Below are 23,240 nucleotides of genomic sequence, written 5' to 3' on the forward strand. Positions count from 1 at the left end.
GCTCAGTGATACAGCACATGCTTTTCATGCACAAGCTCCCAGGTTCAGCCACCAATATCTCCAAATAGGGCTTGGAAAGACCACTGGCTAAAACCCTGGAGAGCCACTGACAATCAGCATTCTGGACAAAATTGAGCTTGATCGGTCATTGGTTTGAATCTGTAAATGGTAGCTTCCTATGTTCCAAATGAGAATGAAACACTTACCTATAACACTATAATTTCTACATTTTGCAGTGTATTTTGCACTAGTTTTTTTCATATATGGTGTCTAATCTGTGTATATAGAGATGCTTTGAGACGCGCTCCCCACTGCCAGGCATGTTATGAAGTTAATTTGGCAACATCTAGAAAGTTGAAATTTGTTGTTTATATCCATCACAAGTTGGAATAATGTGACATTGTTATGGCTTCAAGTCTGAATTTCATGTCATAAGTGGACCTCAGAATAAGTGTACTGAGAAAGCAAGCCAATTTTATTAATTTGTTCCAAATACTTTCTACTGCATTTGCAGCATTCAGGGTGACTTACAAGAGTTGGATTTCTATAGGAAGTTAATTTACAATCAACAACCATAATAAACAGCAGTACAGTGGGACGTGGAATGGTGTAGGAGCTTTCACTTCTGCTATTGAAGTTTCCTCTGTGAGGAGTGGGATTTGTTGTGGCATGGGGCAGAGCAGTCTACCACCTCTAGTTGCTGGAGTCCATCTGCCCAGCTCCACTTACACATCAATGTGCCTTCCTAAATGGCAGGCAGAAACTGCTACCAGCAGCATGCATAGCTGTGGTAGGCAGTGGAAACCACCTAAATAGGGTATTTGTGGGGCAAAGTTAGCCCAGGATCTACTGGATCCTGCACTGACCCTGCTGCTGTCACATGATGACAACAAGCCTGATACAAGCCTCTCCCTTGCATCAGTAAGAGCTGGTGCAGCAAATGGTTATTCCTCCCAACTTCTGCCCCAGTTGGCATGAGTGCTGGGGCTGCTGAAACAGCAATGACTGCACTGCCCATCAAGCCTTGCAGTTGCCAGTCTGAGAGTCTGGTCGATCCCAGGGTCTGAAAATGGGACAAGTGACATGCATGTATCCATCTGCTTTATGCACAATTATATCAAAGGTCCATCTAGCACAGTACTGTCTGTTTTGGGCAGTATCTCATTGTGGTTTTTGATTTTGCCCTCCCTTCTGAGATTCGTTTTAACCGGAGAAAGCAGAGAATAAACCAGGGGCTTCCTGCATAGGAAAACACATTATCTACCAACAGAGCAACAATGTCTTCTTCCTGTGGCAGACAGGACTACAGTGATACATTCTTGCAAGTGACTGACGTAACCACCAGTTTCTAAATATTTTGTGTGCAAAACCTAATTGGATTGTGCTTCATAGTTGCTGAGAGTTTATCAGAACTTGAGACAAACTGCCATCTGATGACTGACTATGAAGAAATGTGGGTGCCATCAGAACCATTCCTAAAGACTGTGCGCAAGTGTTTAATGTTTTGCATTTTTGTCAGCAACTATTTGTGTATGGAGTTGTAAAGATTTTTGTTTGTTAGCAGCTGGCAATCTACTGCCACTCAGCAGGCTAATCTTCTGCTTTTAGGTCTGCAGGGGCTCAGATGTCAAAATTTGCCACCACACTAAAATTGGATTGGATCTCATATTTACCCTTTTCAAAAATCCACCAGGCTAGATAAACCCATTAATCTGCATAATAATAATTTGTAATCTGTAGATAATCTCATTTATCAACTAGAGTATTTTCAAACTGTATGACATACGTGGAAATTATTCTGCTGAGTGCTTTTTGGAGGTAGCTGTTGCAAACCATTACATTCTGATGCATAAATGTGCAGTGGGCAAAACAACCCAGACCAGAAAAAATACTTTGCACATCCTATTTGCTATGATAATGTGGATATGCAGATTATTTTTGGAACTAAATATATACATATTGGGTTTTGCTTCCCTTCCTTGTATGCATTTGCTGCACCCATCAGCTTAAACAAATATGAGAGTTATATGTCATTGTCTCTTGTCCTGACTCCTGAGAGGTACCAAGATTTGTGTGCTTCTTCAGGTTTGGACCCTTGTCCTGATATTTAAGCTATGATTATTTGAAAAAAAAGTCTGTAATAGAAAAGTTTTTGTTGAGCCTTTTAGGAGCAGAAGTCCATACCCCTTAATGTATAGGTGCTTTAAAAAAACAAACAAACAAACTTGTCTGAGCTTTTGAGAGAGTACAAATATTTTATAGATACCTAAATGGAATTGCTCTTTTTGGCTCTTGCTTATACATCATTAGATGGGACGCTGGTGGTGCTGTGGGTTAAACCACGGAGCCTAGGGCTTGCCCATCAGAAGGTCGGTGGTTTGAATCCCTGCAACAGGGTGAGCTCCCGTTGCTTGGTCTCAGCTCCTGCCAACCAGTTTGAAAGCACGTCAAAGTAGATAAATAGGTACCGCTCAGACGGAAAAGTAAATGGCATTTTTGTGCACTCCTCTGGTTTGACAGAAGCAGCTTAGTCATGCTGGCCACATGACCCGGAAGCTGTATGGCTGCTCCCTCGGCCCATAAAGCGAGATGAGCGCCGCAACCCCAAAGTCGTCCGCGACTGGACCTAATGGTCAGGGGTCCCTTTACCTTTACCTATACATCATTACACCTGTACAGTACATCCTTCCTGACAGACTCTCTTGGGTGTTAGGAGCATCAGAGGAAGTCCTCTAGGTAGCTCTACGTCTCTCAGAAGTTGAGGAGTAGGGTTGATGCAGTAGAGGGAATTCTCTGTGGTATCTCCTAAGCTGTAAAACTCTTAAGTGACTTCTTTCCCCCTCTCTGGTTTAGTGGTGAACAATTTTATTATGAAAATGAAATATATAAGTGCCTCTAGGAAAATAACCTGCAAATTTTCAGAAGGATGTGGGTAGGGCTAGAGAGCTCAGGTGACCTTTAGGCCCTCTAAAGCAGATGAATGTTTACCATGGATCTCATCTCATAGAAAGCTGCTTTATAGAAGTAGCTGATCAAATTGAGCTGAACTTTATGAAGTCCAGCTTTCTTTAACTCAACCAATCTAATGTGGCAGCTGTGAGTGAAAACCCTTTATTTACTTAGAGCATCTATACTGTAATTTTTAGCCAAGGTAAGGCTATAAATAACACAGCATGGAATCATTTTGATTAATATAATTAAGTGGAAATGCTGTTGTGAAAGAAGTACCGGTAGCTTGGTAAAGTTTATTCCTTGAAAAAATAAAAATAACTTGTGTCTGTATTCTGCTTAAGTGGAAATGCTGTACTTTCACCCCTGCTAAGCAGCATTTTAATGGGACTGAGTTTGTTTCTAAATACTTGAATATTTGTGCTTGTCCTTTCCTTGTTGCCAGGATGCCACTACCACTCTTTGTGTACTTTATACCATAATGCTAATTGTTGATTCAATTTATTTATAGTTGCCATATTCATGTGTTAGAGGAGTCCTTCTTCCCCCTTGGTTTACATGACTATAAAAACTACCCTGCAAGGTCTAAAAGATTTTAATAAGAAATGCAATTTTACTAAATTTCCACCATGGCTACCAGTGGCATTGTAAAAATGCATTAAAAGCAAGACAGATATCTGTGAGTTGGCCATTAAAAGCAAACTCAAATATTCTTTCAAAATGTCTGATGAAGGATAATGTCTGATTAAACAGAATATTCAAATATAGTTATTAAGAATATTTTGTGAACAAGCCCTGAATGCCTCTAGGAGCCCACCCAGTAATTTAGATTCATTATCTTCAACTTAAAGGAAGTTTTTAGGCAACACTGTTTGGATAATAGCTTGGCATTACTACTGGTTGAAATTTCTAGTAATTTGTTAGGTGTTTTTGTATGACAGCTGTTTTGGTGCATTTATCTGTACATCATCCACTGCCTAGCACAATTATATGTAGATTAGATGCCCTCCCTCCCTCCCTCCCTGCTGCTGCTGAGATACTGGAGTAGAGGGTGCATGAGGAATGTTTTGGATCTGCCTTCTCAAAAAAGCATGTTGCAGAAGATTGTATCAGAATATTTTATCATGTCAGACTGCTCTCACATTATTGAATCTTCCTCCAAAGCCCACCCCCACTCCGTCCATATAAAATTAACTTGTCTGGGAGAAGGCTATGTTAGAACTCTTTCCTTTAACATCTAGGTTTTTTGAACATATGGATATATTTATTTTTTTATGGAAGAGCATTCATGTGAGTACCACACCTTTCCCATATGACCTAGTATGAAAGCTCAGCATAGAATTTTTTTTACCAACCACAAGCCTGCAACCTATGTGGGTGTTATGTGGGGATTGCATCTAAAGCCAAAAGTGTGTATAGTCAAAACACATTGGGTTCAAATGGCAGGTGAGATTGCCAAAGTATTTTTTTCCTGGATGGCCCCCTTTTAATTTTTTTGCCAAGTATGTAAAGCTGAACGAGCACAAATTAAATGTGTGTAAGTTGTGGGCTTACTGTAGTTTGGAAAACTGTAGGCCTCTTGCACAGGATGGTTGACAAGAATCTTCCTGAGAAAGTGACTCCCTGCTTTCCTCTTATGAGCCGTGGCACAATCAAATGAATTTATTATCTATGAGCTTCCTCAGATCTAACTTGATGCAGTCTTTTCTTGCTGACTAATGATCTAGAGTCTAGCCCTTTGTGTGGTACTCTCTGATGTATGTGTTTAAGGCCAACATTGTGTTTCTTTTTATTTGCAGGCCAACTTTTTAGTACTGCATCAAGTAAAAATCAAGGGCGTTTTCATACAGTTTTCATACATTAGTATCTGAAATACATGGTTCACTTTGTGTGTGTTGCATTAAATAACCTCAGTGTGAAAATAAGTATTGATCAGGGCTTTCACCCCACTGGACTTTTCCAATATGCAATAATTAGAACAATTTATTCATACATTCTCCTCTGTAGTGTAAACTTGCAAGGGGCCTTTGTTTCCAAATAGGAGAGCCCTTCACTGAATAAAAACTTGGTGTTTTTTGTCAACTTACATTGACAATGCACATTCTGCCTGGATGGAATTTATTTTCCACTTCTGTCAAAATAAAAGCAATGGCCTGGAGTTAACAAACTCTGTGCTTGAACACATCTGAAAAAATTCCAGTACTACTTATCTCCCTGCCTGCATAGCCTGTGGCAAAATGTGCATCTAGTCTTCACAGTTCACTACATAGCATGATTGTAAAGCATACCTAATTGATGTCTTTGGTGCCCTGTGTAGCATATGTGTGCTACCTTATTTCTCACTTCATGGTCCTTCTTGGTAGTGGCACCCCCACCCTAAAAAACTTCCTGCCCAGGGAGGCATGTCTAGCTAGTTTTGCCCATTTTCTAAAGGGTGAGAAGAGATGGACCTTCCTGCAGAGTATTGGCATTGCAGATTGGCCCTTGTGGTCTCTTCCTGTTTCACTAATTTTATTAAATTTCTTCACCTCAAAGCACACAAACCTGTTCCAGTGCATGTGAGTTTAAGCAAAAACAAAACAAAAACCTCTATATATCACAAATCTAAAATACACAGCAATTGAGAAGCAATATACATAAGACACATTCTGTAGTGACCAGTGGCAAATAAATAATTTTAAAAAGATTTTAGAACTTGTCTTCTTTCTGTAAAAGGGTTGTGACTAATTTAACCTTCGTTTTTCTTGCAGTGAACACCTACCTCTTCATGATGCAAGCCCAAGGCATCATGATTCGTGAAAACATGAGAACAATAGGAGCTCAGGTTTATGAACAGGTGGTCCGCAGTGCCTATGCCAAGAGGAACAGCAGTGGGAATGACTCAGGTATGTTTACTAAACCTTTCTCCTTAGGTAAAAAAGACCATCTCAGGTAGGAGTGGGGAACTTCCCTTTGTCTGACCTTATCCCAAGAAGCATTGAACAGCTTTTAGACACCGTAGACTGAAAGCTGTTGCATTGAGATTTCCAGTGGAACCAGTGTATGATAGTGGCATTTGTAAGGATACTGAAGTATCTTGTTTTCTATTTGAATATCTCGGATAGTAATCATCTGTGTTCCTGACTTGAATTTTAACCTTACAAGCTTTACTCTGATTCGATCACAGGGCTGTTACTAATATATAACACACTTCACTTAACTAACACCGTTTCTACTATGACCTGAATAAAATGCCTATACCCTATGTTTAATGAACTCACATATGGTGCCAGGAGTTCAGCTGCACATTATAGCTCTCTTCTCAGCTGGGCATCTATTTAATACATTAGATCTGTCAGAGGTTTTTTTCCAAATGTTTCGCTTAGGGTACACAGAATGTCCCAGGTTCAATCCCCGGCATCACCAGGCAGGGCTGGCAAAGATTACCTACCTGAAACCCTGGAGAGCTGCTGCCAGTCAATGTAGACAATACTGAGCAAGATGGACCAATAGTCTGGCCTAGTATAAGGCAGCTTCCTATGTTTCTATGAAAAAACCCCAGAAGTGATTCTGCAGTTTATGCCATCTTCTGGATGGTTACCCAAGTCACTTAGTAGTCTTACCAGTAGCCCACTGCACAGTGTTTTTGCCTGCTGATGACACAGTTGACACTCTTCTGTCTCAAATACATAGCAAAATAACATTTTTGATCACTGCTCATTGCTATATGAACAGTTCACACTGAATGAGCTAAAGTGGACAACACATTAGCCTTGCTTGCACATCATATTAAGTTATAGTACAGAACAAACATGGTTTTATATGAACCAGCCTCATGCTTGTGTATGCTTCTCAGTACTTCCCATGATGCGCCTCCCTTTTTCCTGAAGTACCGCAGACAAAACAAGCCAGTCTAGCTGTGGGAACAAACTCAATAGTTTCTTTTCTGGACCTGGGCTCCATTTGTGGACCCTTAGAAGGATGCCTGTAGTCAGTTAAATAACAGTATCTCAACTTGAGTGCTCATTATCTACAAGAAGGTATAGCCTACCTTACCTTTAGGCCAAAAGCTCATTGGAGACCTGTTAGTTTGACTCATTCTGAAACCTAGGAAAAGCCATCTAGTTTCACTACATTCCCAGAACATTGAGCAAGTATGGGGAGAAGTAGGCTCATTGTTTCTGCACTAAATGATGATGATGCAAAAAGCAAAGCAGATATACAACCAGAAAATTCTGTTTACCTTACATGTCTATTTGTTCAAAGTCCTAGGCTGTTCAAATAGCTGGAATTAGGTACTGCACTGGTCTTCTCATTGCTGTTAGTGTTATATTGAACCCCAAACCATCAAGCATACATTCATAGAAATTCTCATCATTTGGGGCTGACACACAACCCTTGAATCACAGTTGGTTGCAAAATCAACTTGGTCTCATTTGTTCGGTATTGTTTGGCAATAATAATGTCATTTTAATTTCTATTTAACTACCACACCCAAGAGGTGGAAACTACTGCAGATTTTCTCTTTCTGGGAGGATAAATGAAGGAGGAGCTCTAAGATATGGATTTCCCTATGCATATGGGAAGAAGGAACCTTTAATAGCCTTATACATCTGTCACAGTTTTTTAGATTACACAACTAAGCCAGTCATCTTTGTAAATGCCAGTTGTCTCATTTTCCTAATGCTATTTTTAGATGGCTTGAGGAAGTTATGAAACCTGGCATGCAATCCAGGCAGTTGGTCCAAGGGTTCTTTGGTCCTAGGATGCACTATTGATGTTGTATTTTGGGAAGGACTGTCATCCAGCTACATTTGAATAATCCACATAAAAGACAAACAAGCTAAAACTTAGGAGAATGGTAGAATTGCAGTGAATATGAGTGGAGTGAAGGTTTATCTTATTTATGGAAAGAGCATAAGAACGCTGCCAGATCAGGCCAAAGACCCTGTCTAGTCTAGTATCATGTTCTCACAATGGCCAGTCAGATGTCAGTGGGAAACCTGGAGGCAGAACCTGAATGCAGCAGCTCTGTGCAAGATCCCAGTAATTAAATGAAGCTTCTGCTAGTACAGTGGTGCCTCGCAAGACGAAAAGAATCCGTTCCGCGAGTCTCTTCGTCTAGCGTTTTTTTCGTCTTGCGAAGCAAGCCCATTGACGGCTTAGCGGATTAGCGCTATTAACGGTTTAGCGGCTTTTAGCGGCTTTTAGCAGCTTTCGGCTTAGCGGATAAGTGGATAAGCGGCTTAGCGGCTTAGAAAAAGGGGGGAGGGGGGGAAACCGCAGGAACTCGCAAGACATTTTCGTCTTGCGAAGCAAGCCCATAGGAAATTCGTTTTGCGAAGCACCTCCAAAACGGAAAACTCTTTCGTCTAGCGAGTTTTCCGTCTTGCAAGGCATTCGTCTTGCGGGGCACCACTGTAGTAGTATATTGAACTCTCTAGCATTTTCCAGTGTGTTAGCAGGGAACCCTGTGCTATACTAATATAGTAACATTCATGAAAAGCATGATGAGTAGAACAAAGCAAGCAGAAATACAACATGTACTTGTCTGATTTTAATAGAAATTTGTTTATTTAAATATGGCAATGGCCATAACAAATAGGCATGATAAGCTGGCTCATCCAGATGCTAATGGTGTCCTCTGGATTGTCATTGCTGATTTGCATGTCAGCTTCTGTTGTATTATGTTCCAATACAATAAGCTTCATGACTGCTGATCTTTATGGCATGAGTTGAAATGATGGAGGGGTAATTTTTAATGTTAGACTATAATTGCAATACCTTTTCTGTCTTAACTTTGCAGGCCCTACTGACTCACTTGATAGCTTGGGGCTAGTGAATTATTGCCTGAAAATGCAAATAAGCACTTGTGACTTGACATTTCATTTTTTTTTAAAAAAAATGCTCTGTGAATTGTTCAGCTGACTGCGGGGGGGGGGGGGAGGCATAACTTACAGCCCTTGGACAGAGATGGAGTTAGGGGGGGAAACCAAATAGATGGAGAAGATTAGGCAGAGAGGCACAAGGCTGTACCTGTGCTATTGTCCCCAGAAGAACCTTGGGACATATTCCTGTTAAACCAAGAATACCATAACTGTGCATAGAATTTGCACAGCTTAAGATTCAGCTGCAACATCCTGTAAAGCAAAATTTTTGTTTGAGCTAGGTGTCCGTAAGTGTCTTAGTAGGTTCTTGTGGTTGAAGTGAACAAGGCAGTTGTAGGAGTCTGGTTTAGGGGAGCAAAGCCTACCTGACCAGATTAGATTTGGGCAAAGGATAACAGCCAGAACAGTTATTACATAGTTGAATTAATTAACTCTGTGCATCAAATTTTTTCAAACTAATAATGAAAACTTATTTTTCAAGGCACTGAGGTTGTACAAAATGAGAGATGCAGCATGACAAACCTTAGAATGAGTGGCTGGAATTTTTCAAATGTATGAGAGAACTGTATGGCTTCTCTGGGAAAACACTGTCAGCAGTGCCTTAGTTGCTTTATAGATTTGTAACCCATTAATAATTCCATAGTTTTATTGCTTAATAAATAAATGCTAGGAACATGCTTATTTGTGTTGTATAGCACTTGATGGTGAAGAAGCGAAGTACTCTAAATCATGGGTAGGCAAACTAAGTCCCAGGGGCCAGATGTGGCCCAATCGCCTTCTCAATCCAGCCCGCAGATGGTCCGGGAATCAGCATGTTTTTACATGAGTAGAATGTGTCCTTTTATTTAAAATGCATCTCTGGGTTATTTGTGGGGCATAGGAATTTGTTCATTCCCCCCCCCCCCAAATATAGTCCAGCCTCCCACAAGGTCTGAGGGACAGTGGACCGGCCCCTGCTGAAAAGGTTTGCTTACCCCTGCTCTAAATGTTGTGGTTAGCGACAGATATTGTTGATGAATAAAAGAGACTGCAAAGTTAATAGCCTAAATAGCACTCTTCTTTTCTCTCCTCCCACCTCCCAGATTATCCTCTTGATTTGAACCACAGTGAAACATTTCTGCAAACAACAACTTTTCTTCCCGAAGACTTTACATACTTTCCAAACCATACCTGCCCTGAAAGACTCCCTTCTATGAGTAAGTACCGAAGGACTTGCAGAACAATTTGCCTTAGTTTCTCATCACTCCTTTCATTTCGTAGTCCCTCATCATCCTTATGGGCTTCAGAGCCAGTTGGATGAGTAAGTAGGAGGTACTCTTTATTTTCCTGGTGTATTTGAAGTCTTCATTGTTCTTCAAGAATTCTCAATTTTCTACTAGTAATGAGTGCTTCACTGGTTGAGTGATTGAGAAGATTGTAACACTAATTCAGTCCAAAGATGAGATAGCATGTTCCATGTATTGCTGGTTTCAGATTCAAACATGAACTCAGATAATTATGTTGAAGGACCAGGCTAGATACCACATTGAACATTTGCTGTGTGAGTCTCTTAAAAACTTTAAATGCAAGCTGTTGTTGTTGTTGTTGTTGTTGTTGTTGTTGTTGTTGTTATTACCCCACCTTTTTCCCTAATGAGATTCAAGATGGCTTACAGATAAAAACAAGTACAGCTAAAAACACAGAAAAATATATCATTAAAATACAATTAAACAGAGATAGAATTTAAACTATATACATATACATATATAAAATCTGTTTAAAACATACCAACAAGCCATGAGAGGGATAAGGATTGTAACCATGATAAGTTCCTCCCATGTTGTTACCCTAAACCTGATGAGACAGTCTATCTGCTTAACACTTTACAGTTGAATTCAATGAAGACCAAATTCAAAGCATGGGTAGGCAAACTAAGGCCCGGGGTGGGGCGGATCCAGCCCAATTGTCTTCTAAATCTGGCCCACGGACGGTCCGGGAATCAGTATGTTTTATTTAAAATGCATCTCTGGGTTATTTGTGGGGCCTGCCTGGTGTTTTTACATGAGTAGAATGTGTGCTTTTATTTAAAATGCTTCTCTGGGTTATTTGTGGGGCATAGGAATTCGTTCATCCCCCCCCCACACACAAAAATTAGTCCGGCCCTCCACAAGGTCTGAGGGACAGTGGACCGGATCCTTGCTGAAAAGGTTTGCTGACCCCTGATTCAAAGTGTTGAACTTCAGCTGCATCATTCCTTTACTATGAGAAGTCAACGTTCTACAAAACGTATTAAGCACACCTCAAAATCAATTATAACCCCATATATATATAGAAATCAATTGCTTTTGACATACTGGGAGTTATGAAAATGTAAGAATTGAATTGTGCAGCAATATAATGGAGTAAAGAAATTCAAGAATTGTAAATGCATATTCTCAATTGGAGCTGTACTTGTTTTTTCTTATAACCTGCTTTTTAACTATGTATGCAGAGGGCCCTATTGATGTAAATATGAGTGAAATCAGTATGGAAGAGATCCACCAATTCTTCTCTCAAGACCCTGCTATCAAACTAGGAGGCCACTGGAAGCCTAAAGACTGTTTGCCTCGTTGGAAGGTAATCTAAAGACAGGGAAAGCTGAAGCTTATCTTTCCCAAACAATAGTATTATTATACCATAAGGAAAATAATAGGCTTGCATAGCTAACTTACATCCAATTCCTGCAGAAAATGAAAAATACCTTTCCCTTTGTTTTTTAAAGAAGCAGACTTCCAAAGTGCCTGCACAAAATCCCTCAGATGTATCTGCCCCCAGTTTTGGGAGGCTTAATACACTCTGGAGGGACTGTTGAGCTTGCACATTTAATCTACTTCTGTGAAAAGAAAACAAGTTGTAGCCATTTTACATTCCTCATTATAGTAACTGGGGATGGGGAAAAGAGCCTCCTTTTTAACACATCTAATTTAGTCCTGAAGAAGAAATCAGTTTAGAAAGGACTGCTTTCCACGGCTATAGATATTCTGGTGGGTGCACACCCATACAAATTTTCTCTTCCTCAGGCTGTATGAATACAAACTTTCTCTTTCTCAGGCTGTATGAACTGCACAGTCTAGCCTGGTCTATGTTGTTAAGTGTGTACCTGTGACAGCTGAAGCTTTCTGTTGTTGTGTAAAAGAATTAAATAGGTTCAGACCATCCTGCTCCCTAACATGGAGCTGTCTGGTCGTGTCTTTAATATTCTGAAATACCTGTTTGTAACTCTTGAGTACAGTCATACCTCGGGTTGAATGCACTTCGCGTTGAGCGCGTTCGAGTTGCGCTCCGCAGCAACCCGGAAGTAATGGATCTGGGTTTCGCCGCGTGCACATGCGCAGACGCTCAAAATGATGTCACGTGCATGCGCAGAAGCGCTGAAAAGTGACGTGTGCGCATGCAGACGTGCCAACGCTAGTTACATTTGCTTCTGGGTGCAAACGGGGCTCCGGAACGGATCCTGTTCGTATCCAGAGGTACCACTGTACACAACAAAAGTTTGAATTACAGCAGGCTTTAAAACGCTAGAAGGATTATGAAATCCTGGTTCAAATTCTCAAGGGATGAGGATAGTTTAGCCAGTTGCCCATTCTTGCAGATTTTATTATTGAAGATTGTATCCATTTGATTTACATGTCCTTGGTGTTTTGTGCTGGTAGCCTGTGAACTGATGAAGTTTAGGTTGCTTCCAAGATCTAGAAAGAACTAATGGTCATTTTTTTTTTTGTCTCTAGGTTGCAATCCTTATCCCATTCCGCAACCGTTATGAGCATCTGCCAGTCCTCTTTAGACACCTTATTCCAATGCTGCAACACCAACGTTTACAGTTTGCATTTTATGTTATTGAGCAAGTAAGTTAGTTTGTGTGTATTGTTGCCCCGCAATCTAATTTCTCTTCAGAAGAACATACATTGAAATAAGATGACCTAGTAATGGTTTTATTTCTGAAATACGCGTTGAGAGAAAGACAGTAAACTCTGCTTTCCATAGGGCTCTTGCATACTGTATTAAATCCCTAAAATGTGCCCAGAATGTGCCTGCAGTTAGTGATGCCAAAATGCATGCCATGTTAGCTTTCCCTGTGTGGTAGTGAATGTCCTCTTTCTGTGATCAGCAGTTGGGACCCAAATATTACTTCACTTTACCCTGTAATCAGTCCAGCAGGTTTTTATGAAACCTCTCCAAACATGTACCATTAAACTTAAATTATTTTCTGGTGTCACACTTTTCTCTGAAAGCTGATATAATCATCCCATAAGTTCTTTTTAGCTGATATTGCTGATTTTGGCCTTGGTTTTGAAATGAACTTTTCATATTAAATTGCTGTGCAGCAGTGAAATGCTCCTATAACTAAACTCTCTGCAAGTAACTGAGATACCATATCGTAACTATTTTTTATTTGCCATGCTGCCCTTAAAGGTGCATGTGAACTCCTCAGGGCTTGGCACTAGTAGTTCTTAGCCTATGCGACTGAAAAAGACAAGTGTGATAAATTGCCCTATGTTTATTTAGCAAGCAGAATTTATTGGGGAGGCAAGAAAAGGAAAAAAAATTGTTGAAGTAATTGTCAAGCTGAAGTAAATTGCAGTTACTCTAGTTGTTCATCCAATCTGGGACGTAATTAACTGTTAGAAAGTCAGTATATATATCTGTAGTGTATTTATGCTTACCTGTAGAGCTTCTAGCCCTCAGGCTGCGGAAAATGACCAGGCCACAAATCCAAACTGGCCAGTCTGTGTAGTATTGGGCAAATGGGATCTAGAAGAAACCTAACCTGTTCAAGCAGTGTTGCAAGTTAATTCCAAAAGCCCTTACATCTTTTGTATACCTTCTAAATATGTTTCTGCCTTGATTTAGATTGTATTTTTCTTCAGGTCTTTCCTGAAATTAGTTCTAAGCAGTTATTCTATGAAAAAGAGAGACAGTTACTTATCCCTAGCTACTCATTGTGTTTTTCTAACAAAATTTTCTGTCAGCCTGAGCCACATTGTTGGTTTATTTAGATCAACATTGTCCTAGTGTGCAGCAGATTTCCAGGATCTCAGTCAGAAGTATTTACCAACACCTAGTTCCTGAATTTCTATTGACTGGAGATGATTGGGATTGAACCTGAAACCTTGTAAAGCATGAACTCTGCCAATTAGCTGTAGTCCTCACATTGGCAATTGATGAGATATAGCTGAGTGGTACAACATAGGATTTGTATCCCTAAAGTTCCTGGTAGGGATGGACACATCAGGTTTTTTTCCAGTCAATGTCGATTTCACACATGTACATGTGGAAGTCTGTTCAGTTTTTGCATTATCTGTGATTTAAAAAAGAAAAGAAAAATATGTATTTAAAATTGTATTAAATACATAAATATGTATTCTTTTGCAATATATTTAAATATATTTATCTCAATATACACATTTCTAATTTTATCCCAAAACACCCACCTTTTTTTTACATGTTTCAATTTTTTTGAGCTGAAAACTGTTGCAAAATTTTGAGAATCTGCATTCTGATCCATGCATTATACTAAGTGATATAAATTAGGTCAGCACTTAAATGTGAACCAGAATTCTCCATCTCTAGTGTTGTAAACAAATGAATGAACACATGTAATTAATTTGTTGGGATTCTCTCTCAGGCTGGTAACCAACCCTTTAACCGCGCCATGCTCTTCAATGTTGGCTTTCGGGAAGCAATGAAGGACTTGGACTGGGATTGTTTAATTTTTCATGATGTGGACCATATACCTGAAAATGACCGTAACTATTATGGATGTGGGCAGATGCCAAGACACTTTGCAGCAAAGCTGGATAAATATATGTATCTGTAAGTAACTACAATCATGTGCTTTACTTTTCAAGTTAAAATGGTTAAAGTAAGCAGAGGCAGACACTTCTGTGTCAGATTGCATCCCAGAAAAGTGCTATTTATGACAGGCAAAGAAAAGGAAGCCAAATTTGTTCTTACCTGTATTAAGTTCTGTTCATAGTAACCTTGACTGAAACTTCTTTTTATACAGCCTCCCTTACAATGAGTTCTTTGGAGGAGTGAGTGGATTAACAGTGGAACAGTTTAAAAAAATCAATGGCTTTCCAAATGCCTTCTGGGGCTGGGGCGGAGAAGATGATGACCTTTGGAACAGGTAAATTGCATGCAAAATAGGTGGGAGGGGGTGCATTACATGCAAGTTCTAATTGTGTTATGACTCCCCCATAGGCTATCCAATTCCCAGTGTGCCAGATAAATAACGAGAATTATGATATAAAATATTGTGGCATGGGGGTTAGGGCTGGCTTAGCTTTGGAATGTTGAGGATTGGTGACATTTCTTCTGGTACACACACCTATCTTGGCAGTATAAGCTGCCCATAGGCATTGCCCATTTCCCTTCTGTGTAATTTGGCCATGTGCCTGTGACGTCCAGCCTTTCAGAGTAACATTTAGACAACTCCCCACCCCCACCCCCTCTGCATGACTTTTAAGGAAGATCTTCCAGGATCTGTAACATTTTTATGTCCTGTGGGATGGGTTTTCTTTACTTAGCAGTTCTGGATAGGGTGGTGGATTGCTCTGTCTCGCAGTCAAATGCTTGCTTCTCTCCCCCGCCCCCCAGTTGCCCATTGTATTTCCTAACTAACGTATGATGTTCAGTTAAGCGTTTGACCTACACATGGTATAAATATGATCATTTTGGTTACATAAGATTGTCAGGAGCACTAGCTTACAAACCATATTTTGGGGGTTATTGCTCAGATTGTGCAGTCCTGGCAAATGTTGAAGTCAAAAATGCTAAAAAGTTTTTCTCTTTCCTCTTTCCCCTCCAGAGTGCACTATGCAGGCTACTTGGTGACTCGGCCAGAAGGAGATACAGGGAAATACAAGTCTATTCCTCATCATCACAGAGGAGAAGTGCAGTTCTTAGGAAGGCAAGTCAAATTTTATCAGAGAAATACTCATGAGAGTACAGATTTCCTAGCACTTCAGGCATGTGTCTGTTGCTAACCTGTCTGACCTCAAACACTAAAACTCTGCCACCTTAAAAACTAAGGGTGGAGTCAAGTGACTTAAAAGCTTCTAGTGTGATACTTTAAACCATATATGGGGTGTTGTTGCTTACATTCTTCAACATCATTCTCCAGCATCATAGTTAAGCTTGGTATAATCACACTTCTTCAGAAATGTATGTGGATCTGAAGCTTCGTTGTCTGGTGTTACAGATTATATTGGCTTGCACCTCTGTGATTCCTTAGCATTTGAATCCATGCTTAGCCATCCTGAGAGATGCAGATGATTTTAGCATATAGCTGACGTGTTATGTCTATCACAGAAATATATGTAGTGGCACTAGGAACTTCCATTGTGCTGGATCAAACCTACCAACCCAGACATTCATATACAACTACCTTGTGTCTCAATTCCAGAAATCACATTGGTTGCCCAATTAATGTAAATAGAATAAAAATACCTTGCTCAGCCCTTGCCCAAACCTGCCCAATATTTCAATTGGATTACCAAGAGTGAAGATTCTGGATTCTTGTGCAGAGCTCAACCAGCCCTGTAACATCACCAGAAACGTCAGTATGCCAGCTACATAAAATTAATTTCAGCTGTGCATGTATAAAATGCAACTTCTGATCATGGACAATCCACGTGATTTTTTCCCCTTGCCTCACTGAAATATAGCTATGCCATTATTTTGCTATACATATTCATTGCATGGGACTTGGGCAGAAGAAGCTGACACACTAATTTATATTGACTAATTTATATTGAAGGCTAATAGCTCAATTGAGCATCTGATTTGCATGTAGACGTATAATTTTCAATCCCCAGCATCTCCATGTAAGTCTGGGAGACACCCATTGTCTGAAACCCTGGAGAGCTGCTGCCAGTTGGTATAGACAGTATTAAGCTAGATGGACCCAATGGTCTGATTCTGTACAAGGCAGCTTCATGGGTACAAACCCAGCAGCCATTGCAATACTTGACAGAGGCTCATATGGTTTTCTCTGCCTTAGCAAGGCTTGCCACAAATGAGGATTTACTAATGCTTTCACTTGGGAAATATGTTTCTCCTATTTTATTCTAAAACATGCTTCTGCTACTTTATTCTGAACTATGACATTCAGAAATCTAAAAGCGATCCAAGCACTTAAATGTAAATAACTTGATGAGTTCAGTATTCTCCACTTGAATGAGGCTTTCCCCACCCCTTTCCACAAACAGGCAGCTAGATATTTTGTACATTTGCTTTAAGAAAAAGATGTTGAGGATGACTTGGCAACTTTGTCGGTAGTGGCTATTCTTGCAGGATAATGCCAATTGCTATTAAATAACAGAAATTGTGATAAAGAAGTAAACAGGAAATTTTTAAGTGTTATACAGTTTGTGTGTATATAATTTATTTATTTGAATAATAAATGCCAGTTTCCTAACAAAAATTACAATAAAAACACAAATAGCATGTCAATTCAAGGTAAAAACTTCAAGTTCCAAAATAGGAATGACATCTGCCAGACCGTTGGCAAGGAGTTCCAAAGGGCAGAGCCTGCCACACTAAAGGCTCAGTCCCTGGTGAAGGCTGGCTGAACATAATAAAGATGATGGGGGACAACCAAATGTGTCCTAACAGAAGATCTCTGTGATAGAGATGGAGTGTAAGGGATCGGGAAGTCCTTAAGGTACAGGCAACTCCCCATTGGTGTGCATTTGACACATGTATGACCACTGACACACCCAACATTTTTGGCAGGGCAGGGGGGCTTACATCCTGCAGAAACGTGTGGTTCCTCGCAGTGGCGTAGCATGGGGGGTGCAGGGGGGGCCGGCCGCACCGGGCGCAACATCTGGGGGTTAGGGTTAGGGGGTGCAAATCCATTGGTTAGGGGGCGCAAATTACTTGCCTTGCCCCGGGTGCTGACAACCCACGCTACGCCACTGGTTCCTCGGAATGCAACTCCTGAGTAAATGGGCAGTTGCCTGTACTTGGGGCCTAAGGTTTTTTTGTTTTGTTTTTTTAATGGCTATGTGAATTAACACAAGAATCTTGGCCTGGTAGCAAATAGGCAACTAGTACAGTTCTTTCAGCAAATGAGTGGCATGTTGTTGGTAACCTGCTCCTGTGTATAGGCGTGTCCATTGCATTCTGCACTTCTTGCAGGTTCCAGACCAGATAAAAGGACAGCCCTTCATAAAGCACACACACATATTGTATGTGTATTGCAGCATGCTCTCTGAATTAACTGCACACTCAAGCATAGAATGAGTCTGCAGTGCATGTTCTGGGCTGTTTTCCAATCTCTCCTTTGCCTTGATGAGCCATTTGATGCATTATTTCACTTAACTTCCCAGATTTCATTCTGCTGCTGCAGTTGGCAGGCAGAGATTATGTGTCACATCTAAAAAGAGTAGCCATGAATTAAACCTGCCTGCAGGTAATGTCCCTCAACTTAGCAGCCTTTCCTCTCTAACTCCAAATATGTGGGACAGAGCGTCACTGAAGTCCAGCTCGATCAGTCCAGAAGCCCATCTAGTTCAAGTTCCTGTTTCTCACCATGATGCCTATGGGAAGCCCATTGGAGAGTGGCCGCTCTGCACATGACTTCAAAGCTAAGCCCTGGCCTTGAAAATAGCCCCAGGCTATATTAAACTCTCATGAGGATCTGCCCCAATTAACAAATCTGCAACCTGGTTCAAAGAGGTGTTTGGAGGAGCACAGCCAAATCGTTCAGTCACAAGTCCTAGGTGGGGGTGGTCAACATTCTTTCATCTGATTGCTTAACAACAGCGATGAAGTATTTTTACTGTCTTTAGCAATAGTGCTGCCTGCTGAGGTCAAAGCCTTAGAGATGTATCTCTGCACTGTTTTATAACTTTCTTTAGGTATGTCAGATTGACTTACTTTTTCTAAATGAAAGCTAAGAACATAGGGCTCTGGGCCTGGTATTTGTGGCAGCCCTGTACACAATATAGAAAATTGGAAAGCAGTCTTGCAGTTGTGCATAATAATTTTTTTTAGGAGGTGGGGCTTGAAAATAAATTATGTTGCATTTCCTGCCACAGTATGTCTGATGCAAATCTAATTGCAAATTAAAAATATTTCTCAGAGTGCTTTTTGAAATCCCAGTCTCCTACTTATAATCATTACTTTCTGAATGGTTGTAATATGTTTAGGGACAGAAGTCTATCATACTAAGCATCCTGTTAGTAGAAATACACTAATTTCTCATCTTCACTTTTGAACATTTACCTTAATGTCTCCCAACTTTTTATTCCAATAGGTATGCACTGCTCAGGAAGTCCAAAGAGAGGCAAGAATTAGATGGCCTCAATAACTTGAACTACTTTCCAAATGTTACATATGACGCCTTGTATAAAAACATAACTGTCAACCTGACGCCAGAGCTGGCTCTGGTGAATGAATACTGAGAAGATGAAAAGAAGAAAACATATTATTTTGTAGGTATCTCTTGGACAAGAAAAATCTTGTGTCTAATGAAGGATCACAGTAATTTTGAAGAATAATACTCCACGCACACAGATCGTCAGATTATAAACTCACTCAAGACTGTGCAGTGAGCTTGGACTTCACTTGCTTTTTGATTTCTCTTTTTAAAGAACAGTGATGTGACCTGCTGCTTTTGTTCCAGCATTCCATCTCCTTAATCTTCAATACCAAACTGTGACTGAATGTGCTTTCCTGTTCATCAAACCAGTTTGGCTAAAAAGGACACCATTGGCTTTTTGACTTTGGGTGCCAGAAGCTTATCTGGAGGCAATGACCCTAATGGGAGATGAACTGCTACTTAACAATGATATCATTCTTCTACATTTGTGTTTCTATTGGTTTTTTTTAACTGAACTGCTTGAAGACTATATACTGTATATAAATATATATACATACACACACAACAGAATCACTTCTTAAAGAAGTGCAGGTGTAAATAAGCTTGTAGAAATTGCGTTTTTTATAACTATTTTATGATCCCGAACTGAAGCTGAAGGTTTACAACATAAGATAATTTATGTAAGCCCCCACCTGTGCAAACACTTCAGAACATCAGATGACATTCATGTGAGTAATTTTCTTCAGAGCTCCTTACCTGTCTGTTTGCAGGTTTGGGACTCTGCTAGTAGGTTATGAAGCTTAACAAATGGAAGCCATAGCAGTGCTTATTTGGGGGGTGGAATTTGACTTTGGAAATAGGGATTCCATTCATTAATGAACAAAGACCAGTCTCGTGCATTTTGTGGTTGGATAGCCTTTCCAAATTTTATGCTGATTGATCACATTCTACCATATATCTCATAGTGGAAGCTAAACACAGGAAGAAATGCTTCTAAATCAGCTTCGCCTTTGCAAGGGACAGGTTCTGCAAAAGTTGTAGGTCGTCACTCACCCCTCATATCGACACATTTTTGGTTCAGACTAAGTTTGCAAAGTCTACAGTGATTCCTGTAATTGAACTTTGGGCGTGGGGAAGTTATAGTATTTTGATATATTTATTGTGTAAATGAAACTGTACACTGAACTAATCTAGGTTAAAATTGTAGGTTAGAACTCTTGGTTATTACAGTTAACTGAGAAGGTGTTGCACAAGTACAAATACTGGGATAAATATATCCAGACTCCAAATCATAATTAAAAGAATGAAGGGCATTGAGATTAGTTCAGGGGGGCAGATTGTGAGTCTCTGTGACACAGGTGCTTGGTCCGTATCCTCCATTCAGTTTCACAGATCTGGTTTTTGTTGAAATGGGCATCTTAGATTTGTGCCTTTTTGTTTCATTTTTCAAAAGCTAATCCACCTGTTCATACTGTATGTACAAACTTTTTTTTTTTTTACTAGGGCTTATAACCCTGGTAAATGTCTTCTTGGATTGCTCTAATATATATTTATAGACGCAGATTGTGAGTACTTAACCTGAGAAGTACTTTAATTTCTTTTATTGCATTGTTGCCTTCAATTTGTTTAACTTGGATAGTTTACACTTAGTTTCTTTGGTTCGGTGGATGTATGATCCCCCATATACATTTGTTGTGGGTGTGACTGACCAAGCCTATTTTCGTACGTCTCAAAAGAGTTATGAAAGTGTGTGTGTGTGTGTGTGTGTGTGTGTGTGCTCGCACGTTTGTTTGTGTCTGTCTTATCAGCCCATATGAAAGGCAGCAAGTCTGCTCTTGAGAATGCTGGTAAGTGTGCTTTAAAATATTTCATAAGGGGAACCCTTCATGGCTGCTGCAGAGGTAAGGATTTGCGTGTCTTTTTATTTTTTTATGGCACATATAGCAATAAAGACTTCTAAATTTTGACTTTTTTCAGATGTGGATAAGACACATATCCTTTTCTTGCTTGTCTTTTTTTTTTAATCTAGAAAACAACATCTTTATTTAATGGTGCTTCAGTTGTGGAATGTATTTTCAAATTGTCTGAATTCACCATCACATCTACATATACCCAAATAGATATTGATCTGTGTGGCATTTCAAATCCTCAAGCTTTTGAGTAGATTGCCATCCCTCTAGAACCCCTATTCTTGAACAAGAAAAGGAATTACCTCTGCTCGGAAAGGCATTAAAGATTAGCATGAAAGGGTCAGTTTTACTCCTTAATCAATGGCTTTTGGTTTATTTTGTTCTTTCCAATCAAGTTGTTTTATTTTCCTCTTTTAAAATGTGGAATATCTTTGAAATGTGCACTGTTATTCTTATCAGCTAAGTCAAATACTATATAGTAAATGTAATTGTTGAAAACATAAATGTCAAGCGCATGTGATGTTATAGTGTAAAAGAAAATCATTTTAAAAACTGTACATACTTTGGCAGCTGAAATTTCAACAAGGCCAGTGCTCCCCATCTCCATCAGCACAGTTGGCTAACACTGCTGGGGGCAGAACACTATGATAAAAATGCGTGTGTTTTTTTGTTTTTTGTTTTTTTGTATGAGCCATGTGGGTCTTTATTTGCTAAAACATTTGTTTTAAAGCCACTACATTTTGTAAAAAACAAAAAACAGCTCCTCTTCTTGAAAGAGTTTACCAGCTGAGCAACCACCATGCATTTCCAAACACCTGCTCGGAAAAGGTAGCATTGAACAACATGCAGCTTCCTTCCATCCTATTGTTTGAGCTTGCTCTTACGTTTTCTATGAGGTGCCAGGGGTACATTTTTGCACTGAAATCTATAGTGTTTTAAAACACACACAATTTTCAGCAAAGCAATCCTTTGTGTCATTACATTTATTTACCCATGTGTTTGTACATTTTTGTATGTTAATTTATGAATGATTTTTTCAGTAAAAAGAATACATATTCAAGAACCAAGAGACTATTGATGTCACATTATTTATCGAAACAATGTTTAACCTGCAGGTTCTATGTAGCACAAACCACAGACAAGCCTTAAATGTACAGTTTAGTTGAAACAACTTGCCAGATAGCTATTTTTTAAAAAGTCAGCTTTTTTCAATCTTCTCCACCCCCCACCCCCGCATTCCATTCCATGAGATAGTATTTGAACTTTGAACATTATAATCACTGAAGGCGGTCAACCTGTTTCTGTTAGAAGGAACATGTGCACACTCTCACTGCCCCTTATTGTTCAGAGAAGTGGCCTGGGTAATTTTCTCCAGGATTGCGAGCCAGGTGTTCTTTGTTCTTATAATTCCAGAATCTCTTTTGGGAAATACATGATTCTTCTGTGGGTTACTTAACAAAGTGCTGCCTGAAATTCATGATACGGTCACTTTCAGACCATCAAAACTAACCTTAACATTTGCCCATGTCAAGCACAGTAACATGAGCTACTATCTCCAAAGCTTTGTAAAATTGTTAGCAGTAAATCACAATGTTACAGAAACCTCCGATACAATAGTTTCATTAAACCCGGACCAATCTCTTACAGAGGCTGAGGTACTTTTCAGTCTTCATGGAATTAAGCTAATGCACATGCTACATTTTATTGTGACATCTCAGTGTTCAAGAGAGACTGCATTGCGATGCAGCTTTCATCTGTTCCAGGCCCCTTGAAAATGGATGTAGAGATAAACTAATGTTGAACCTGGAATGTAGCATTGTCCTGAAAACACACACCAGCATTTGTTCAGGAGGAGATTTTACCTATCAAAACTGCTAAAGCCTCCTTTGCTCAAGTCCTTTTGGCACACAGCAAAAATAAAGTACTGAACTATAACGTGTTTTCACAAAACTATTTACCGCTTAATCATTGGTAGTAGAAGGGATATTTCCATCTCTAAACTAGCAATCTAAAATTGCTTCTATATTTGATATCTGTTGTGAAAATTATAGGGCACCTTGAAATTGGCCAAAGCCTGAGATACAAATCAGAACTGTGGTTATTGATGTAGAAGCTCTTGTTCAGTCCTCAGAAATGATAAAGGAGTCAAGGGAACAGGCTAGA

At 39.7% G+C, this 23,240-nt stretch overlaps 1 protein-coding gene and 1 long non-coding RNA gene across 3 annotated transcripts in view; both read left to right on the forward strand.

Annotated features, from left to right (window-relative positions):
• Positions 1-22,140, forward strand: part of B4GALT5 (beta-1,4-galactosyltransferase 5) — a 51,275-nt gene extending 29,135 nt beyond the window's left edge. For both annotated transcript variants that reach the window (XM_079979771.1, XM_079979770.1), the window contains exons 2-9: positions 5,700-5,834; positions 9,899-10,012; positions 11,287-11,411; positions 12,563-12,679; positions 14,461-14,648; positions 14,842-14,964; positions 15,646-17,502; positions 19,102-22,140. In XM_079979771.1, coding sequence (XP_079835897.1) covers positions 5,700-5,834; positions 9,899-10,012; positions 11,287-11,411; positions 12,563-12,679; positions 14,461-14,648; positions 14,842-14,964; positions 15,646-15,823 — 980 coding nt within the window. In that variant the 3' untranslated portion in view covers positions 15,824-17,502; positions 19,102-22,140. The remainder of the gene's footprint in view (positions 1-5,699; positions 5,835-9,898; positions 10,013-11,286; positions 11,412-12,562; positions 12,680-14,460; positions 14,649-14,841; positions 14,965-15,645; positions 17,503-19,101) is intronic.
• On the forward strand, positions 7,812-8,819 carry LOC307218149. Its single transcript, XR_013839825.1, has 2 exons — positions 7,812-8,002; positions 8,353-8,819. It is a non-coding gene; the product is annotated as an uncharacterized lncRNA (long non-coding RNA).
• Positions 22,141-23,240: the final 1,100 nt, after the last annotated feature.

The sequence above is a fragment of the Podarcis cretensis genome (genome assembly GCF_951804945.1).
Source record: "Podarcis cretensis genome assembly, chromosome: 6".
NCBI lineage: Eukaryota > Metazoa > Chordata > Lepidosauria > Squamata > Lacertidae > Podarcis > Podarcis cretensis.